Source organism: Aphelocoma coerulescens, chromosome 1A (genome assembly GCF_041296385.1).
Source record: "Aphelocoma coerulescens isolate FSJ_1873_10779 chromosome 1A, UR_Acoe_1.0, whole genome shotgun sequence".
NCBI classification, from domain to species: domain Eukaryota; kingdom Metazoa; phylum Chordata; class Aves; order Passeriformes; family Corvidae; genus Aphelocoma; species Aphelocoma coerulescens.
Window position 1 is genome coordinate 61,455,883 of NC_091014.1, and position 18,357 is coordinate 61,474,239.

The 18,357-nt window shown below is 39.8% G+C and overlaps 1 protein-coding gene across 4 annotated transcripts in view; it reads left to right on the forward strand.

The window, feature by feature from the left end:
• Window positions 1-18,357, forward strand: part of FGD4 (FYVE, RhoGEF and PH domain containing 4) — a 106,649-nt gene that overhangs the window by 67,096 nt on the left and 21,196 nt on the right. For all 4 annotated transcript variants that reach the window (XM_069003113.1, XM_069003117.1, XM_069003114.1 and 1 more), the window contains exons 3-6: window positions 6,090-6,261; window positions 10,050-10,536; window positions 16,025-16,114; window positions 18,066-18,211. In XM_069003113.1, the coding sequence (XP_068859214.1) occupies window positions 6,090-6,261; window positions 10,050-10,536; window positions 16,025-16,114; window positions 18,066-18,211 (895 nt within the window). The remainder of the gene's footprint in view (window positions 1-6,089; window positions 6,262-10,049; window positions 10,537-16,024; window positions 16,115-18,065; window positions 18,212-18,357) is intronic.

Consider the following 18,357-nt stretch of genomic DNA (forward strand, 5'->3'; position numbering starts at 1 on the left):
TTCATGGGTCCCTCTCCATTTATTTCTATTAAATATGTGCATCAGATTGAAGTTTTATAGTGTATCTTTTGTTTGGCTTTTTATTGAATTGAAGCAAAACAAACAGAATTAATGAGAGAAGCATTTGGGAGTCTAAATGTTCTAAGCACACTAGATTGTCCTAATTTATTGATTTTAAAGTGGCCACTATTTTTTTAAAGAGCTTTTCATGTAGAGGTACAGAAAAGTTTTTGGTTTATAGCAGCAGGAAACATTTTTCCAAATAGTTGTTCTAGTCATGCAAACACTAAGTGTCCTTTCATAGTGGAAGGAAACAAGATGACACACCTTTGTCAGATTGTAATGCCGATGTATTTGGTTGTGGAGGAACCCACTGTAAAATGACCTTCATCTAACCTACCAAAATAATTAAAATGAGAGACATAAACATGACTTTGAGATTGCACTGCAAGTGTGGTACAGCCATTTCCAGTAAATTCTGCTTTACTAAGGGAAATAGAGCTTTAATATAGAGGAAAAATGTTCAAAATCTTGCACTTCAAGTGAACCCTGTGCTTTTGTCTGTACTTGGTCTCTGAGAAGTAGTTTAAGTATTTGGAAACAGTACACTCAGGGTAGCTAGGTCAAGTGAATAAATTTCTGCATGCAATCCAATATAAAATTCTTTCTTTTCATTTTCACTTTTCCCCCCTGGCCTTTCAAGGAGGAAAAAATCTGTCTGACACACTGTCAGTAAAAGCAAAATTTCTGTTCTCCAGTAATTCCTTCCATCAATTTTTGTTCCCCAATAATTCCTTCTATCAACAATTTAGCAATTCATGTGTCAGATTTCTGTCTGGAGCAGATTTTGATTCATGAAAATCTTTGCAGATTTGGAGCAAAGCCTGAAACTGTCTGAAAGCCGATGAAGGAGTTAAGCAAAGGAATTGGGGCTGCGGAGCAAAGCAGTCGCAGTCTGTAGGTCTGTCCTGCTGTGAGACGTGGTGCTTTGCCTTTGCACCAATGCAGGGCATTCCCTGATAAAGTGCACTAATCCAGACTGGAGGTAGTCAGTGGAAATAGCAAAACGTGCTACCAAGTTCCCAATACGAATCCATAAGATCCATAAGAGAGGAAGCAAATTGTCAAACGATTTGAAATTTGCCCTTACCTACAAATATTTGGGCAGTGATCTGAACCTGGAAATAGCAGAATTCATGTAGAGTGACATGTAAAAATTGACTTTTTTTTCCTAGTTTCTTCTATTCCTTGCTCTTTGACCCTCTTGCATGAGGTTTTTTACAATGCCAAATTGCTAAATGCTGGGCACTGAAACTGCTGTCTGTACCAGGCAGTTTTATTGTAGGATGCAAAATATGTGGAAATGCCAACACTTCTTCAAAGCAGTGAAGTGCCTTGTCAGTTCAAGACTGTGCATCAGTTGCTCATTTAAATTTTTCTAATGAGAGCCTAGGAGTACTTGTGAATCTCCTGCTGAGGCTGAAGAGGCATTTTTGTTTGGGTTGGAGATGAAATTCAACTCCAAAAGATGGCTTGGTTTGTGCTACTGTGAAATGATAAGGATGCGACAGATTCAACATTTAGACTTCAGCAATCTATTTTAGCTGTCTGTCGCTGTTTAGCATGAATCCTGTCTTCCTTTCTCAGTTAGTTATATAGTCTGTGGTTAAAAGTTTTCAGTGGCCTGAGCCTAAAAAACCTGAGAGACCTCTTAATGGTCTGAGATGTAGACTGTACTTCTCTGGCAAGTGAAACTTGTACAGTTAAAGGTGAATGGAACTAAAACTGACAGCTGTGCTAGGTAGGCTTCTCCAGTCTTGGTGGTACTTCAAAAAATCTGTTACAGTGTCTCTTTTATCAACAAAACTGACAAATCCCCAAATTATCTCTGTGAAGAAGACAAAAGAGACAACAAAACACATCTTATTATTATTGGTCTTCTCTCCTAATATATTATTGAAAGATTCTTCTTGTGGTGCGAAGTAAAAATGTGGAAACGCGCATCTCAAAGAGAAGATGACTTTTTTTCTCTTTCTGCTGAGTTTAGGTTACTGGTTATTTCATATTGTTCTTAAGAGTATCAGTCTTTAGCATCTATTCAGCAGTGCTCATTTGATATTCCTGAAGGTGATGGAGCATGCAGGGAGGTGATGATGGATGACTCAGCCAGCAGAGCTGTAGTTGCTTACCACAGGAACTTTTAACTTCATTTTCATCGAGTCAAGGCATAGCAGCATTTTTAACCATTGAACACATAATACTTTCTAAGACAAGAGATAAATGACCTTAGCTGATATGCTTTGGAGTCTGCAAGGTGCTTGCACCTTTTGAGCCATTTATATAGTGTTAGCTGACATTTCCTTATGTATATATGCAAAGCTGAATGCGCAACTAGGCACTGCAGCATAAATCTTGATTTTGGTCAGTGGTGTACAGTATCAGGTACCTGAGTATATGGAAGGGTTTTCTTTGGGCAGAATAAGCAGTTCATATGTCCTAATGAGCTCAAAATTCTATAGTACAGAGACAAGAGTATTTATAGACTCCAACAGAGCTCTGTATTATGCAGGTTACTACAATAGGCCAGTCTTTTCTCTTTTTCTCCCCCTTAAGATCCTTGCTCTGTGCACACTGAAAAATAATCTGATTAAAACAAAACACTACAGAAGTACATTGAGAAGAGAATTAATGGAATTTGCTCTCCATAATCCCTGTTAACAAGGCTGACCTTACAGGAAGGTTTGAGGGTTGTGTTTTTTTGGTTTTTTTTTTTTTTTTTTTTACACTACTGATTCTTTTCTTTCCATTGATCTTGTGACTATTCTTTTTTCATTGCACTGTTTCTGAACCACACAGTAGCTACAGCAGCAGCTGGTAGGGGAAGTGCTGTCTGCTAGATGCTGATAGGGAGTAAGGAATAAAATATTTTGCTTAAGTGGATTGGCTGTTTGGTTTGTGGTTCTCTTCTGGAGATATTACAGGCTTTTTCAGTATATGGGGATTGTCCTGTTTGACCAGAGGTTCCTCACTGCTTCTCGTACGTAAATGCTGCTTAGCTGTGGTTTTTCAGTAACAGCTGCACAAGTGTGTGACACTTCCTCAGAATGTCCTAGAATTTGATTTTTGTCCCAGCGGATCCAGTATAAAAATAGCTACCAACTAATTCCTTCTGCCTTATCAGTAGACATTAATTCCCTCAAGTTTAGTAGTTTTAATATATCCTTGTGAGCATATTAACATTTCATGAGATGTACAGAAGACTTGAAGAGATGTACAAGTCCATTGCATATGAGAATTCACAGGACTGGGGGTTATAAAAAGTCCATTGCAAGAGCAAGAAATGTTTCTACAAACTACTGGGGTGCTGGTCAGCAAATCCGCTCCGTGTCCCCTTTGCTGTCCATCTCCTCCCCGAGGGGATGGCGGTGCTTATGATCAATTATGTGTCCTGCTTTTCCCCAGCCTGCTTGTGTCGCCTTTTTTCAGCTGTCCCGTGGCTTTGTCAGCACAGCGAGCTATTCAGAGCCTGGACAATTATCTGATGCTCGCTGGCCTAATTCTGCCAGGCCTTCCCTGAACTCCCTGAGAAAAAGGGAATACAGGGAAAGCCGTTCCACTGCACTGCAGCTGCAGCCGAGCAGCTGCATGGTACTTCTCAGGAGGGACTGCAGCTACTGCAGACTCTGAAACAGTTGCACACTTTAAAAATCTGCTTGTTTCAGGGTTGCAAAGTAACTATTTCAATAGAGCAGCATTCTGAGTCATATTCCTGTACTGCATCCTTCCCCAAACTTGCTTTTTTTGCATGTGTTAATAAATGTAAAGCTTCCAAGGACCAAGGGTGCACATATATACAGTAAAAGCATCTGCTCTACAGTAACTGTCTTCTTTCTCCCTCTGATTATTTCATTTACCAGCCTTTGTAGTTGATACGATTGAAGTCTAAAGCTTTTTGTGGTAAATTTATTTCTGCACAGTCTCTCATGGTACTTTTCAGACTGCAGCGATCACTGCAATCCCACTTAAGTGCAATTAGGTTGTTGGAAACACAGACAAATATTACCTCCTGTATTACCTATAAATTTAATGTAGGGAAGAAATGGAAAATTGCCCTTAATTGAGTGTTTCTTCAAGTTTATCACCGTCTATGATTAGTATACTTGCAGGAATTTTTTCAACACCCCTCTGAAATGGCAGTCGATAAGATGTAAGCTCATTTGTGCACAGGTTTTCCAGGGTAAGTTAGGACGATATTCTAGAGTCAGCATTATGAAGAACATGGCTTTTCCATCCATCTATTGTGTATCCTACACTAGAGCTTTTTTCCCCTGCTACGAGAGTGGCATGTGATTCCTAAATCCCTAAAGCCCATTCTTGTCCTCCTTCCCTTCATGGTTGCTCACTGGCTGGTCTCTTTAGTTGCTGGAGGGCCAGTGCCTGTACCCCACTGGAATGTGGTGCCTGTGGAGCAGTGCCTGAGCCCCTGGGCCACTGGTTCCACTGGCAGGGCATTGCTTACTCCTGCCAATTTATGCCTGCATTTCAAGAACTCTTTTTCCAATTTCATATCAAATGCTTTCTCTTCTCCCACAAGATGTTGTGGGAATGAACAGAGTTGTGTTTTCCAGAATTAAGGTCCTTTTCCATTAAGTCTCTCCTTTTGACGGGGCTGAACCTTCATTGCTCCAATGTGGAATGCATTTGGGCCCAGTCTGGGACCTGCTTTTGCTGCCCACAAATGCTGCATGGCTACTTAAAGATTTTAGTGCTGTGACTTTGGTTGCTTTATGTGTCACCTGGTCTTTTGTGTTCTAGTCATTGCTGTATTAAGCAGTGGCTGATCATTAACAATCTAATTAGAAGGACTTATGGTAAGGATGGAGAAAAAGCAAGAATAATAAAAAATATTTTCAGGGGGGAAGGTTTTCAGCAGTATAATTAGAAAAAAGCTTCAGTGAGTAAGGGAAGTTTAAAGCTGAAGGCAAATACCTTTTCTGCTGATGATTATTATTGAGGTCGCAAGGGATAAGGTAAAGAATGAGAGCACCAGAGTTTTGGGCAGCAATTTAAATCTCTCTCTCTTGAGGTCCACAGTATGGCTCTTTCCTTTGTGCTTAATTCTTTTTTATTACAAAACCTGCAAGTATAAACCTCACATATGTATTTTTTACAGAACACTATAAAAATAAATGAACAGGCAAGAAAACTCCCTAATTTTCTAGCTTGCTGAGGTAGCATATGGTTCAGCTTTTAGTCAAGTAATGTAACAAGATCCCTAATACCAAACAGTGCATGAAGAACTATATGAAGTCCCTGTATTTGTACAGCAGCTTTAAGGTTAATTAAAGCCAAGAGTATGTCTTTTTCATTGCTACAATAAGTTCTTTATGCAAAAATCCCATTTGTGAGTGTAACCTGGTCTAGTAGAAGGTGTCCCTGCTCATGGCAGGGGGTTTGGAGCTAGATGATCTTTGAGGTCCTGTGGAGGGCTGTGGGCTCTTGTGCCAAGAGCACTCCCTTGGAGGCGAGAGGCCTGAGGCCAAAAAAGACTCTCCCTAGAGATAAGCAACCTTCCTTGGGTCATGGTGATGAAGTGAACCACCCCAGCATGCCTTGTTTCTATATGGTAATAGCCCGTACCCAGCTGGCTAGTTGGTTTCTACCCCATCCCCTGCCTTTCCCATAGAAAGCCCCTGTTTCTGCCTCTGAGGAGAGAGCCTTTGTCCCACAGGGACAGCAAAGGCTATCTCTGGAATTACCATACAAGGTGCCTGTCTCTCTGTCCTGGAGTTCGCCTTGGGTGATTTCACAAAGGGCTGAATCAGGAGAGCTGGAATCATTTGTGGCAGAGAAGTTGCTACACTTGCTGGAATCCCCTGCTGCCCAGGGAGGCCTGCCATCACCCCTGGAAGAGTTGATCTGTGCAGGATGCTCTCTCTAGGAAGGTCGTGGCACACCAGTGCTGACCAGCATCAGACCCCCTGCAGTAAAGTCCCTTCCAACATAAACCATTTTATGATTCTGTATTCTGGCAGCTCAAGGAAATATGAGTGATTGATTTTTGTTGTTGTTGTTGCTGTCGTTTGCAGTGCCTCCAAAGCCAATTCATCTGCAGAAGGCAACATACCAAACCCCTAGGCATAAAGCTTTAAAAAATCAGAAACCAAGAATGGAGGAAGAGACGCCTGCTGCTGTTTCTAGTGTCACAAAGGAAAAGTCTAGCAAAGTGTCAGATCTCATCAACCGGTTTGAGGGAGGCAGGTATGTAACAGAAGTTGCACTGGTTTGTAACTCCGTTTGTTGTATGGGAATTGTTGGAACTTGAAGCTGTGAGGAAGAATGTTGGTACTGTGGTAGGGCTCACTCCTATCTCTGCCAGAGGGCTTGGTGGCAAAACTGCATGTGTTTTGAAATTGTGGGAGCAAATTGTATATTTGGCTTTACAAGGTGTGCTTTTTCATAAGGTGTTAGTCCTGTGAGGAATGAGACAACTCTTAGTAGAAATTAAAACAATTTATTAAAACAGAAAAATTGAAAAATTGCAAAAATTAGCAAAATATAAAAATTTGGGATCCTAGTGGCTCAGGAGGTATGCCCCAGGAGCACAGGGATTCGAGATCTTCAGGCTTAGACAGCACTGGACCTCAGATAGAGAAAAAAAAGGGCTTGCAGTGCTAGGCTGGTCAAAAAGAAATATATTTCTAAAGGCCCCTGAAAAGCAGTAGGTTCCTCCAGCACTGAACTTAGCAGGCTGGAGAGGAAGGGGAAATGAGAGGGAGTGTGTTTCTTTTGCTCACTTTTATAGCCTTTGCTCCGCCCACAGTCTGCCCACAGCCCGCCCCTTTGGTTTAAGGTGATTGGTGTTTTCCCTTTGACAGATTACCTCTGTCCACCAATCATTAAAATTCAGGTTGCTATGGGGCTTACAGGGTAATGGCTGTGGGGGCTGTGCTGTTTGTTGGAACTGGGGTTTTGAAATTTTCTCTGGAACCAAAGTACAAGTAAAAACATAAAAAAATACATCCAACACATCTTAAAACACTTGTAAAAGTATACAGTAAACACAGGAAAGATAACTCTTATGGTGTACAAGTGATTAATGTTTGAAAAGGGATTTTAACTGGGGAACTTTTAACTGGGGATTTTTTACTGGGAAGGGTGCAAATAAACTGCTTTGAACAAGTGAAAACCATAATAATAAAACTTGATTTGTGTACCTGGGCTGATGGGTTAATTTTAACATTCAATTTAAAAATATTTAACTCAAAATTAATTAAAGCACTTAATATGCAAAGACCAAGCACTAATAGGGATTTTATGTATGACAGTCCTAATTTTCCTTTTTTTAGAAAAAGAAACTTGTAGCATTTTTAAAATATCCTGAAAAATGTCAGCAATTTGGAATAAGTTTAGTACTGAAGCTAATATTAAATACTTTTGTTCTTGCAGAAGAAAAAAAATACTTCTATAAGCAAATAGAAAAACCTGAAATACTGGTTTTCATCTTATACTATCTTAACTTCTTGAATCATTCATGTGAAGAGGGTGAACTCTACAAGTTATTTGTAATGGTATGGGATACACTCCCTAAATGGTTTGCTTTATAGTGCTTGGTGATTTTAGTAGAAAAGCTCAGTGTTCTTGAGTTTTGATTCTGTGGTTTATGGGAAACATTTGGAACTTTGGGGAAAATGAACCACAGCGAACACTGCTTTCACAAAATGGTGTTACTTGTGTGTCTTTAGTTGCATCTCTAAGAAGATGCATTATAAGCTCTGAAACAGAAGTTTCAAATATATCTGCTCTGTACAAAAAGAGCGACTTTCCTGAAAGCCCATGAGAGAGGAACAGCTCAAGAAACAGTTGAGCATTGCAAGTTTTGGACATGGTTTTTTCATATTTCCTTGGGACACTGGAGTTCTGAAGGGATGCCCCCTGTGGGAATGAATGCATGATGTACTACAGAGCATGACCTTCCATGGAGCCAGAGTATTAGGGCTTTCGTTGAAAGAATTTCCCCTCAAGATGAGTGAAATTTAATCCTTTATATGGAAGCAGCTGAGCATTGCAAAAGTGTGTTTGTCCAGTGGAACAGAAATAATTTCAGAGCTTCATCTGCAAGAAACTTCTGTCATTAGGCAGAGACTTAATTGCACTTGGTCATGACAGCTGCTCAGAGGTCTGGAAAAGAGATTACTGCAGCATTGGAGGTCCTGTGAATTCTTTTAGTACAAGTTTCTAATCCTGTTATCACTTTATTTCCTAGTCTTCCTCCAAAGCATCACCCATCTATTAAACAGTGCAGTATCCTTAGAACAAAAAATATTTCTGAAATAAAATTTCTTTCTGAAAGAAAACTCCTCAGGTTCATTGTGACTTACACCACTGAGCCCTACATTTCTTCCTCCTAGACCTGCCTGCTGCATTGTGCAGGAGCTTCTTCCATATAGGCAATCAAAGGAAACTATAATGAATGAAAGAAAACTTTCTTGTTCATAGACCTTTAAAAGTAGGGACATTTTCTGGACTATGGGAAGCTGAGTTGCTTTTGGGCAACATCATTCATTAGGTACACCCAGTAATATCTGTCCAATGACTAAATTCTACTCAAGTCTATGATCTCTGCTTATGAGAACCTTCCATGATTAGCATGGTGAGTTCTGGATTATCCTGCTTTGGCAGTGGAGGTAATTCCTGTTTTTTGAATGAGCTCAACTCACAAAATGTGTCTTCTGTGAACCTGAACTTCACTTTTAATTAGTGATCCTGAAATGGCTAGGTAGCATGTTCATGAAATGCAAACTGTGATTGTCAACTAAAATAACTTATTTTCATTAGTCTGTACAGCCCACAAGCATGTAGGCATGGCAGAAAGTTAATTAAACCTATTTACTCTGTGCAGGCAATTGAAAAATGTATATTAATTTTATCCTGGAGTTAAGCTTATTTAATAAAAAAAGGTATACTCTTTACCTGACTAAAGAAAAAGTGATTAATTTTTTTTTTGTTCTATGATGGAAGAAGATAAAGCTAGTGTAAGTTATTTTTTATCTGTGTGCACAAAAGTGCAGAATACGTTTGCAATATTTGTGTAAAGTATCCTATCAATAAGGAGTAAAAATACAGTTTGTAAGCAATTTTCATCCTTCCAGAAGATGGAGGTCCATACTAGGAACAGTTAGAGGACAGTCAGGAACAAGAGATACTGTGTTTAAAGCAGAGATAAATTTTGGAGGAAAAAGATCTTCAGAAAAGATGCAGCATGACAAAGGGACATTACTAAATAAGGAAACTGGAGAAGAAATGGGATAAAAATTTAAAGGTCCTCCTGTAATATTCTGAACTAAGGAAAGGGATATTAAATGTTCTTGGATGTGTTTGATTAATTTTTTTATAATTAAAGAGCTGTTAGGGAATAGGCTACTTGTTAGTTTAAGCAGTGGACTAGGACTTGGGAAGCCATGAGTCTTGCTCCATTTCTGCCAAGAATCTTCTGGGACCCTTTGGGCAAGTTGCTTCATCTACCAGTTTCCTGGTTTCTGTTTCTTGCCTCTGTTACCTGGAGCTAAGAATAGAAAAATTTAGGTTGCAAAAGATCATTGAATCCAACTGTTAACCCAGCACTGTCAAATCCACCACTAAACCATGTCCTCAAGTGCCACATCTTCACATCTTTTAAATACCTCCAGGGATGGTGGCTCAAAGTCTTTCCTGGGCACCCTGTTCCAATGCCTGATGACACTTTCAGTGGAGAAATTTTTCCGAATGTCCAATTCAAATCTCCCATACACATGAGATTTGAGACACATAGGGATGCAATGGCTCCACATAGACAGAGCTCTGAGTTTCTAGTAAGAGAAACACGTTTCTAAGTGTTCTAATGCGTTCCAGGTCTCAATGTCCTGAACTTCCTAATATTAACACAGGAAAGAAATGGTTTGGGAGGAGCTGGTTATATGGTGTAACTCTTTTATTTCCCATATCAGGATTTTCTGTAAGTCTATGTTAACTCTTCTCTCATCAATGTTTTATTTGCTTGGTGTTTTTAGCTCACTGAATCCTAGTGATCTGAAGAAAGATTCCTCCGTTCTCCACATTACTAAATCTCAAGGAAGATATGGGTCCACACCATCACCTCAGCCAAAACTCCCCTCCCAGCACTCACTACAGAAACAGGGAAACAGTGACACTGACAAAACTCAGGTTGCACAGCTGCACACGACCAATGGAGTGGTAGCACAAGACCAGCCAGAAGATGAGGACCGGCGGTTGCCGGACCGCGGCTCAGCCGTGTCCACCCCAGTCCCAGACGGTGCCATCGACAGCAGCTTGATAAACGGGGAAGGAGAAAGCACTCACAGAGAGTCACTACAGAGTGTGACTGCCTGTGAGGAGCAGATGCTCAACAGCTGCCACAGGACTCTGAGCAGCGACACGCTGCTCCCAGCTGAAAATGAAACTCTAGACATTAATACTGATGTGAAGGAGGAACAAGCTGAGGAAAGCAGTAAGCAAGATCAACCTGTAGAAACAAAGGTAAAGAGAGAAATTTTTTCATTCCTGATAGGTCGCTACTTTTTGTATTTTCTCTAGGTTTTTATTTACAAAAATAGGCTTCCAGGAGCAGGTCAGAAATTGAAAATATTTTGGTTGGTTTTCTTCTGAAAAAAGATGAGAAAAAAACTCTGCTTGCCTCTTCCTCCCCTCTCTCCTCCTTTGGTCTTCTCCTCATCCCTTTGGCTCTTTCCCCATCAGTTATCTGAGGTTTAAAAAAAAGTGAAGCTCAAATATGTGTGCCTCTTTAGCACATGCCTCAGCTGTGCCAGACTACAAGGGACACATGTTAGTGGTGTATGTGAAATAACATTCTATGTGTAGGAAACTGTAATGACAGGGCTTCAGGGAGAAGTGTTGTGTGAATCCCTAACTTGGATGTAGTTGTCAAGTCAAAGTGGGAAAGGCAGTGGCAGTCTGCTAGTGATCAGATAGACTCAATGTGCCTTTTTAGCAAGGAGAACTTATATCATGATGAATTTGAGCTCCCTTGTAAGGAAGGTTTTAAATATTTAAGCAAAGCAAGTGGGTGGAAGAAAATCTGTCTTGAGAAATTAATTGCTGAAAAATAGTGCATATTTTTCACTTGTAAAAGTTTACTTATGCAGTTTGCCTCCTTGTACCAAAGAAGTAAATCTGATTAACAGTTCTGGTCCAGCAGTCCCCTGTGTGGCAGGGGGAGCTTGGCAAACCCTCCCAGCCTTCCTCTTCACCACAGAGCCAAACAATTGATGCTGACAAAGCTCCTCACTGCTGGTCATGAGTGCACCTGCACCAGTTCACTGCAGACCTTGAGTTTGGTTAGCTGGGGGTCACATACATACACACTTGGAGGTAAATTCTGTGAGTGGGAAAGGTGGCTCTCAAATTCTCATGTATTATAGGATGAAATATTCTAGGTAAGGACAAGAAAGTGTTGGCTTGTATGGGTTTTCTTGTTTGTTTTAGGGGTTTTTTTGGTTGGTTTTTTTTTTTTTTTTCCCCAGGAATGAGTGGATGTTATGATCCCCATCTAAACATAAGCCTGGGTACAGTCTAAGGCACTTTGGCCTGCCACACCTGTCATTATATTTCTGTCTCCTGTTGGGTAATGCCTGTTTCCCCTCTCTGTGCCTATAAAGTGCTGAATTCTCAGTGGGCAATGATGTTAATCTTGAATCCCAGTCACGCAGTAAGGTGCTGGCAGCATTTTCAGGAAAAAGCTGAAAAGGGAAGCAGTTCTCTTTTAAAGTTCAGGAAGGAACTGGGCAAATGGTAGTGGCAGCAATCTCACTAAAATCTGTCTGAGCTGCTGGAACCAGCACGTGTGATCTGTCTTATATTCACAATGAGTCAGCTTGGAAGGTGTAATGTGACTGTAACTAGATGTATATTATTCACTGGTGCTTGGAGGGTAAAAACCCAAACCAAACCCATGCAGGATGACTTTTAAGCTTGCATTGGTGTAGAACTGAATCTGTAAAACTGAACTGGGTCACAGCAGCCCTTCCTGAGATATCTTGTGCAACAAGGACTTCCCCTTTAGTCTAGTGAGGTTAAGAAGTGCATCTGCCACCCTTTATGGAATGAAACACTGATTTAGTTTGGATTAATGCAACCTGGAGATGGAAATCAGCCCTGTGGTGGTCTAAGTAGCTGCTGCCATGCTGTCTGGATTAGGGGAAGGATGATGAGCAACAGGAAAGTTCTGGTGGAGCTTTAAGCTGTTTCTGTGTTCAGGCAGGCACTGGTAAGAAGTAAGAGCATTAGACAATCTGTGATTTTGCTAAATGCCTACTTAGTCATTATAGAATATTAAAACTGGGATGCATTCCAGTTTAAGTTGCATAGCACAGGATAAACAGCGCTCTCCTGCCCTTTTAATTTAATATGTAGGTACAATTGAATAAAAGCAAAAGGAGCAGATCCATGTGAGTCATAGTCAAACTTTATATTATGCATCTGATATGTGTATTTTGATGTTGATGCAAAGTATCTTGTCTCTTGCATGCCATGTTTCTTAGATCAGGAAAGAGCAGAAAGTGATGCTCTCTTTCTTTGTAGATGTATACCTGTACAGCAGAAGTAATCCTAAGTCCACTGCTGGAAGGAGTGAATTAAACTGGGGACTGGTGCAAAAATTACTTTTTGGGCTTGGAAAAGAAGGCTTGTTTTGAAATAGTGTTGCTCTTACCATTATTCCCCCCCCCCCCCCCCCCATCACTGTAGATCTGACTAAAGACAGATTATTGCAGGTTCTGGAAAAATTGAGCAAAACTTATTAAATTTGGCACTGATCTGAAACAATTTCCCCAAACAACCAGAGCAGAGTATCCTTTATTTCTCTTATTTACTGAATTAGTTTGAAAGTAATGAAACAGAGCCATAACAAGCAAAAAGACAATTAAAAATGAAAACTTTCCTGCCTTGCGGCAGAAACACCTCCTGTCATAAAACTTGGTTTGTCTAAACTGCGGAGGCTGAGTAGTACAAGAACATCTCAATCAATTAACTTCCTGAATAACATCATGTGGGGAATCTGCTGCTACAGCTAACTGGAGACAAGAGGACAAATGTGTCAGTGTTTGTTGTGAGACTGGTAGGAGATAGGGATATAGACTGCCTGCATGCCACAGATGGGAACGAATCCATGGAACATCTTTAATAAAGTCCTTATATGATGTCTTCTTTTAATGACAGTGTTGGGGGCTCTGGTGTTTTAGATGCAAACCTGGTAGAGATACTGGATTTCTAAATGTAGGGCAATGTTTCAATTTAACCACGGTAAAATTTTTGGTTTTGCGAAGTTAATTTTCTGCCAAGAAATGTTTTACTGTTGAAACACTTGAGAGGTCCTGCCAGCTTCTTGATGCTACAATTTTTTGGTCTTCTTTAGGAACAAAGCTGTGTGTCTTCAGCAACCAATATATAAATGCATAAATCTTCTTGTGAATAGTCACTTCTTCAGGGATACCAGGATCTTTACTGCTTACTTGGTTGCTGTGCAAGCAACAAGCACAGTGTAATTTAAATTATATTTGTTCATACTCTACTTCTCTCACCCTGTCTGTGTTGTTTAATGTATTCCTTCAAGCCCTTGGGGCAATGGCTATGCCTGAGTAAGAGTGAATCATATACACCATCACTGTCATGTTGGCAGGTATGTTTTCTTGACAGGAGATGGCTCCTGTTTGGTTTGATAATAAGAAAATTCATACTTTCACCGGCATTTTTCATACCTTTTCCTAATTTCAGAGTTCAAAATTACTTATTTTAATTTCCTAAGCATCCATAGTAATGTAATTATTCTAAGGATGAGCAGATTTGTACTAATGAACTAGATCCAGCTGAAACATTTACTGTAAGCATTGGAATAGAGATTCAGGTTTGCAGTCCATCCTGGTGGACCTCCTGGTCTCTCACACTCCTGATATTTTGGTCAGCAGGTGAAATAATGCACCTGTGTAACGTAAGTGTTCTCTATGTAGCACACCAGCCATTTCTGCTTGGTTTTATATGTTGAGTTGCCATGTGTTATGGATTGTCACAGAAGTTTGAAATGTTCCCTGAAATATATGTTCCCTGAAGTTACCTTCCAATCCCCTCAGCAACACCCCCTGCTCCCCCCTGAGGCCCTGCTGAAGGAAAAGCAGCAGTACAGTTTTCTGTTCTTTTTGCACTGATGTAACCCTGTAGGTGGGTGTTCTTATGCTGGAATAAGAACATGCCACAGTGATTAAATGATAACTCATCCATGGTGTGCATTTTTCCCCCACATAGAAGATCCCTCTGTCAGGTCATGCAATTGATGTAGAAAGGAGATGCAGGTTTGAGAATTAAGAAGATGTGTAAGGTTGATACTGAGAGGGTTGGAAAGCTGGGCTCAGCTCATTTTATGTGATATTTTTGTGTTTGTTATGTGTGATTTTCCCTCTCTTAATTAGTTCAAGTAATCTTCTAAAAACTGTGGATTGGTTCTATAGCACTGCTTCAGGGAGTAAGTGGGATTCTGGGGTGAGAAAAAAAAATAAAATTAAATTGCTGAGGAACCAGTAACCTCCATAGTTTTGTGTCTCAAGTCCACATGTGGAGATCCTTTGTAAATGGCTGCACTAAGCAGCAAGCTGTAGCTGTAGCAGCTAATCCTCCAGCTCCCTGCAATGTCTCTTGACAGCACTTAAAACACGGCTCTGTAGGTTTACTGTGGTTGCTATGCTGATTTAAACAGATTTAATCAACAGCTTTGAAGTCACTATTGAAAGCCTGTTTTTAGGGAGGAGGTTTGCCATGTAGCAGTGCAACTGTGAACACTGGAGATTAGAACTGAAATATGTTGAAATCTGGAATACTTATTGAATATCAAAATGGGGAAAAAAAAGCACGGAAGTCCCTTAAATATAAGACTGTACTTTAATATTCGGTATCCTTCAAACCATTTTTGTAAAAGTATTTGCAAATGTTTATCATACTCTTGTGGAAAGTAGTGTGCAGTTTGAAATCAGAAACTACTCTCTCAAGCTCTCCTCTTTGTTTTTATGAAGAATTTTTATGGTTTGTCTGGCAATTACCAGTTTCCCATAAGCACTGTGATAATACTGCCATTTTTTTAGGGAAGACTCTGATGTCATTAGATGTGAACAGACTATCACTAGATCTGGAGAAAGAATCTTGTAGTGGAAGTGTCAGTTTGTTGAGCCTGACACTTGCAAGCCTGAGGCATTTCCCTAATGTTTTGATATTGTAGAAGGCTGTGATTTCATTGTTTGTTTTGAAGTAATTTTGCCCAGCAACTTGTAATTATATATTCCAACCTCTTCAGTTTAATATTGAAAATTGAGTGAATGTTTTAAGTTTCTGTTCAGCAGAAGAATATATTTTGTGGAAGAAAAGACTTTAAAATGAAAACTTCCCTTAAAATGCAGAAATGACTTCCATAAAGACTTAATGAAGGAGCCCTCTAATTGCAGTCAACAATTATTCAGCAATGAGTGTATTGGCGAACATAAACCATTCTGTATGGTATTTTTCAATAATTTTGTTGTGCAAAGAACATGCAGTTCAAATAACTTCTGAAAGGGGGTGGGGGCGAACGCTGACTGCTCCCATCTGTTCCCTCTTACTCTGCAAATCAGTTCTTCCAGCTCTGAAAGGTCAGTGGTACTCGATTACCAGGATGTGAGCTGATCTGTTGAGTAGGGAGTTGGTGCTTTGGCAAAGATCCCTATACAAACTGGGAAATACTAAATCTTTTAGGCTCTGAATTTTGCTCTGCAATTTGACTGATTTTTAACATTCTCTGACTTTTTTATGTGTTAATTAAGCTGTGGGAAATCATGTATTTTTCAAAGTTGGTGTTTATTACTTAATGTTAACTTTGTATTTCAGTTGCTCTTCGGACTATAAGGTAGTCATAAGGATTTTCAGAAGTTTTTCATTATTATTAAATTATGTTTTCTTCAGTGTCCTAAGAGCTACTCTTATTTTCCTCCAGGAGACAGATGAGCAGAAACGTCACAAAATTGCCAACGAGCTTCTGCAAACAGAAAAAGCCTACGTTAGCCGACTTGACCTCCTAGATGGGGTACAGTTTTTTTGAATTTGCTTTTATTGTGTTGCCTTGAATTCACTCAAATGGCTATGAGTAAATGTGGATATAAATTACATGAGATGTGGTATGTTTTTCACATTTTACTGATTTTCCAGTCAGTCATTTTCTGTTGCCACATGGCTTTGCCTATGCTTCTATTTTAAGAACGCTATGTTTTTAATAAGTGTTAGAATTTTGTGGCTATTAATGCAATATGTTCTGGGTATGGAGATGTCACTATAAGCAATAGCATTGCATGCTGGTAGCCGACAAGGAGGATGGATAACCATGTCTTGGCTTCCAGTGAGTTGGAGTGAATGCTGCAATCACCCACTCATTAGAAAATTACTAAACCATTCTAATTTGAACCACCCAATCAGAATTTTTCTTTAGCTCCAGAGAACTAGACATTGCCCATTCCAAAAAGTATATCCTCTATTTTCCCATTATATCTTTAGAAACAGAAATTAGTGTTTCTGCAAGGAAAGGGTTGGACTCATGCTTTGCAGAATCTAACTGATATTTCTTACATGTAAGAAGTTTGTACTCGAATATTTTCCTTCCTAAGTCTTGTTTAATTTCCACATAACACATGTACCTCTAGCTTTGCATTGCCTTGCTACAGGATATTTTTTCTCAGACTCCAGTGTTTAAATTGCTCAGGTCCAGTGCAGAAGTTTTGTACAAAGCTTTGATGAAAAGTAAAAAGTCTCAACTGATACAGTAATTGTTCATGCTGCTTGGGAAGATCAGTAACTGTCCTCCTGAAAGTGGATTTACACAGCAGACCCAGATTGTGATGGATATATGATGACTTTTAAAAGCCAGAGTATTGCAGGAAAAAAAAATACTTAGAGAAGTTTAAAACTTTAAAAAAAAATGTTTACTTCCTTTACAGATTTTTCTGATGGGTAATGTACAATTATTTTCCTTGATGCCTTCATAAGTGCATTAGTGCTGTGTCTGTTTTCCAAATATCAACTGGAGAGAATTCTGAAAAATGACTTTCAAACACAGCTGCTCAACTGCTGCTAATGAGAGGAAAGCAGAAGACTGGGAAGGGACTGTTATATTTCTAAACTTGGTTAAAAAGTTGTGTAACTGTCTCTTTAGTAAAAAAAGTAACTTCAAAGTAACTAACTGTCCTGTTGGCAGTGCAGCAAACTGGGCATGTTTTATGTGGCAGTATATGGCTTTTTTCCTTTTAAGACACTTCTGCTGTCTCAGTTGGGGTGATCAAAGTTCCTGTCTTCAGACTCTTTTCTTCTTTTGCAAGTCCTTACCCAGACTTCTGAAGCCCTTTTAGGGACATGTAATCTGTTCAAGCATGGGAGAGGGTGGCAGAGGGACAATAGCTCTCCAAAAGCACTTATTTTGTGATGTGCATATTAACAAATGCACATTTTGTGGCTGCATGTAATCAGGTAGAGCCCACTGATGGAGAAAGAATATATTTATTTTTAAAAGAGACTGTAGTCCAGTCAGAACTGGGCTCCCTCTGTGCTTTAAAATAGTATGTGGGGACTGCTCATAGCCTGAACATTACTTTGATTTCAAAAGGATAAGGGGATAAGGCATTCAAGGAAAGTGGTGGGGCTAATGGTGATCAGACATCATGCTAACTGCAAAGAACAGAAGAGTGGAAAATACAACTGGAAGGCTGGGAAAGCTGAGATGCTCTAGCTGTTAAAACAGGCAGGATGTCTGGAGCTGATCCAAAATGGCACTGCTTCAGTTAGGCTTTCCTTGTCAGCTTTGCCTGCAGTGCTCTCCTGGCTCATGAGAAAGAAAGTGGGGTGTAAGGGGAGGAGAAGCTTTTCACTTCTAGTGAGGGAAAGACAATGAATGAGTTCATCACTTCCTATCTATGGTATTGAAATATTAATCTTGCCTTGGTTAAATATAACAGGCTGACAGGTTTGGGGCTCTTTTTCCTGTATTGCAGGTATTCTACTCCAGACTCCTTGAGGAAGCCAACAGAGGTTCATTTCCACCTGAAGTGATTAATAAGATCTTTTCTAACATTTCTTCAATAAATGCCTTCCACAGTAAATTCTTACTTCCGGAACTTGAAAAAAGAATGCAAGAATGGTAAGAGGCACTTCACTGGTTAATATACTCCTAAAACTGTGTCTGTAGAAACTCTCTTGCAGGCTTGAGGTAGGGAAAGTATCTTCTCAGTTAAGCTCTCCAGGCCCAGGAACTCCTGTGAGTAAGAGAGCATCTGCTCTTCCACT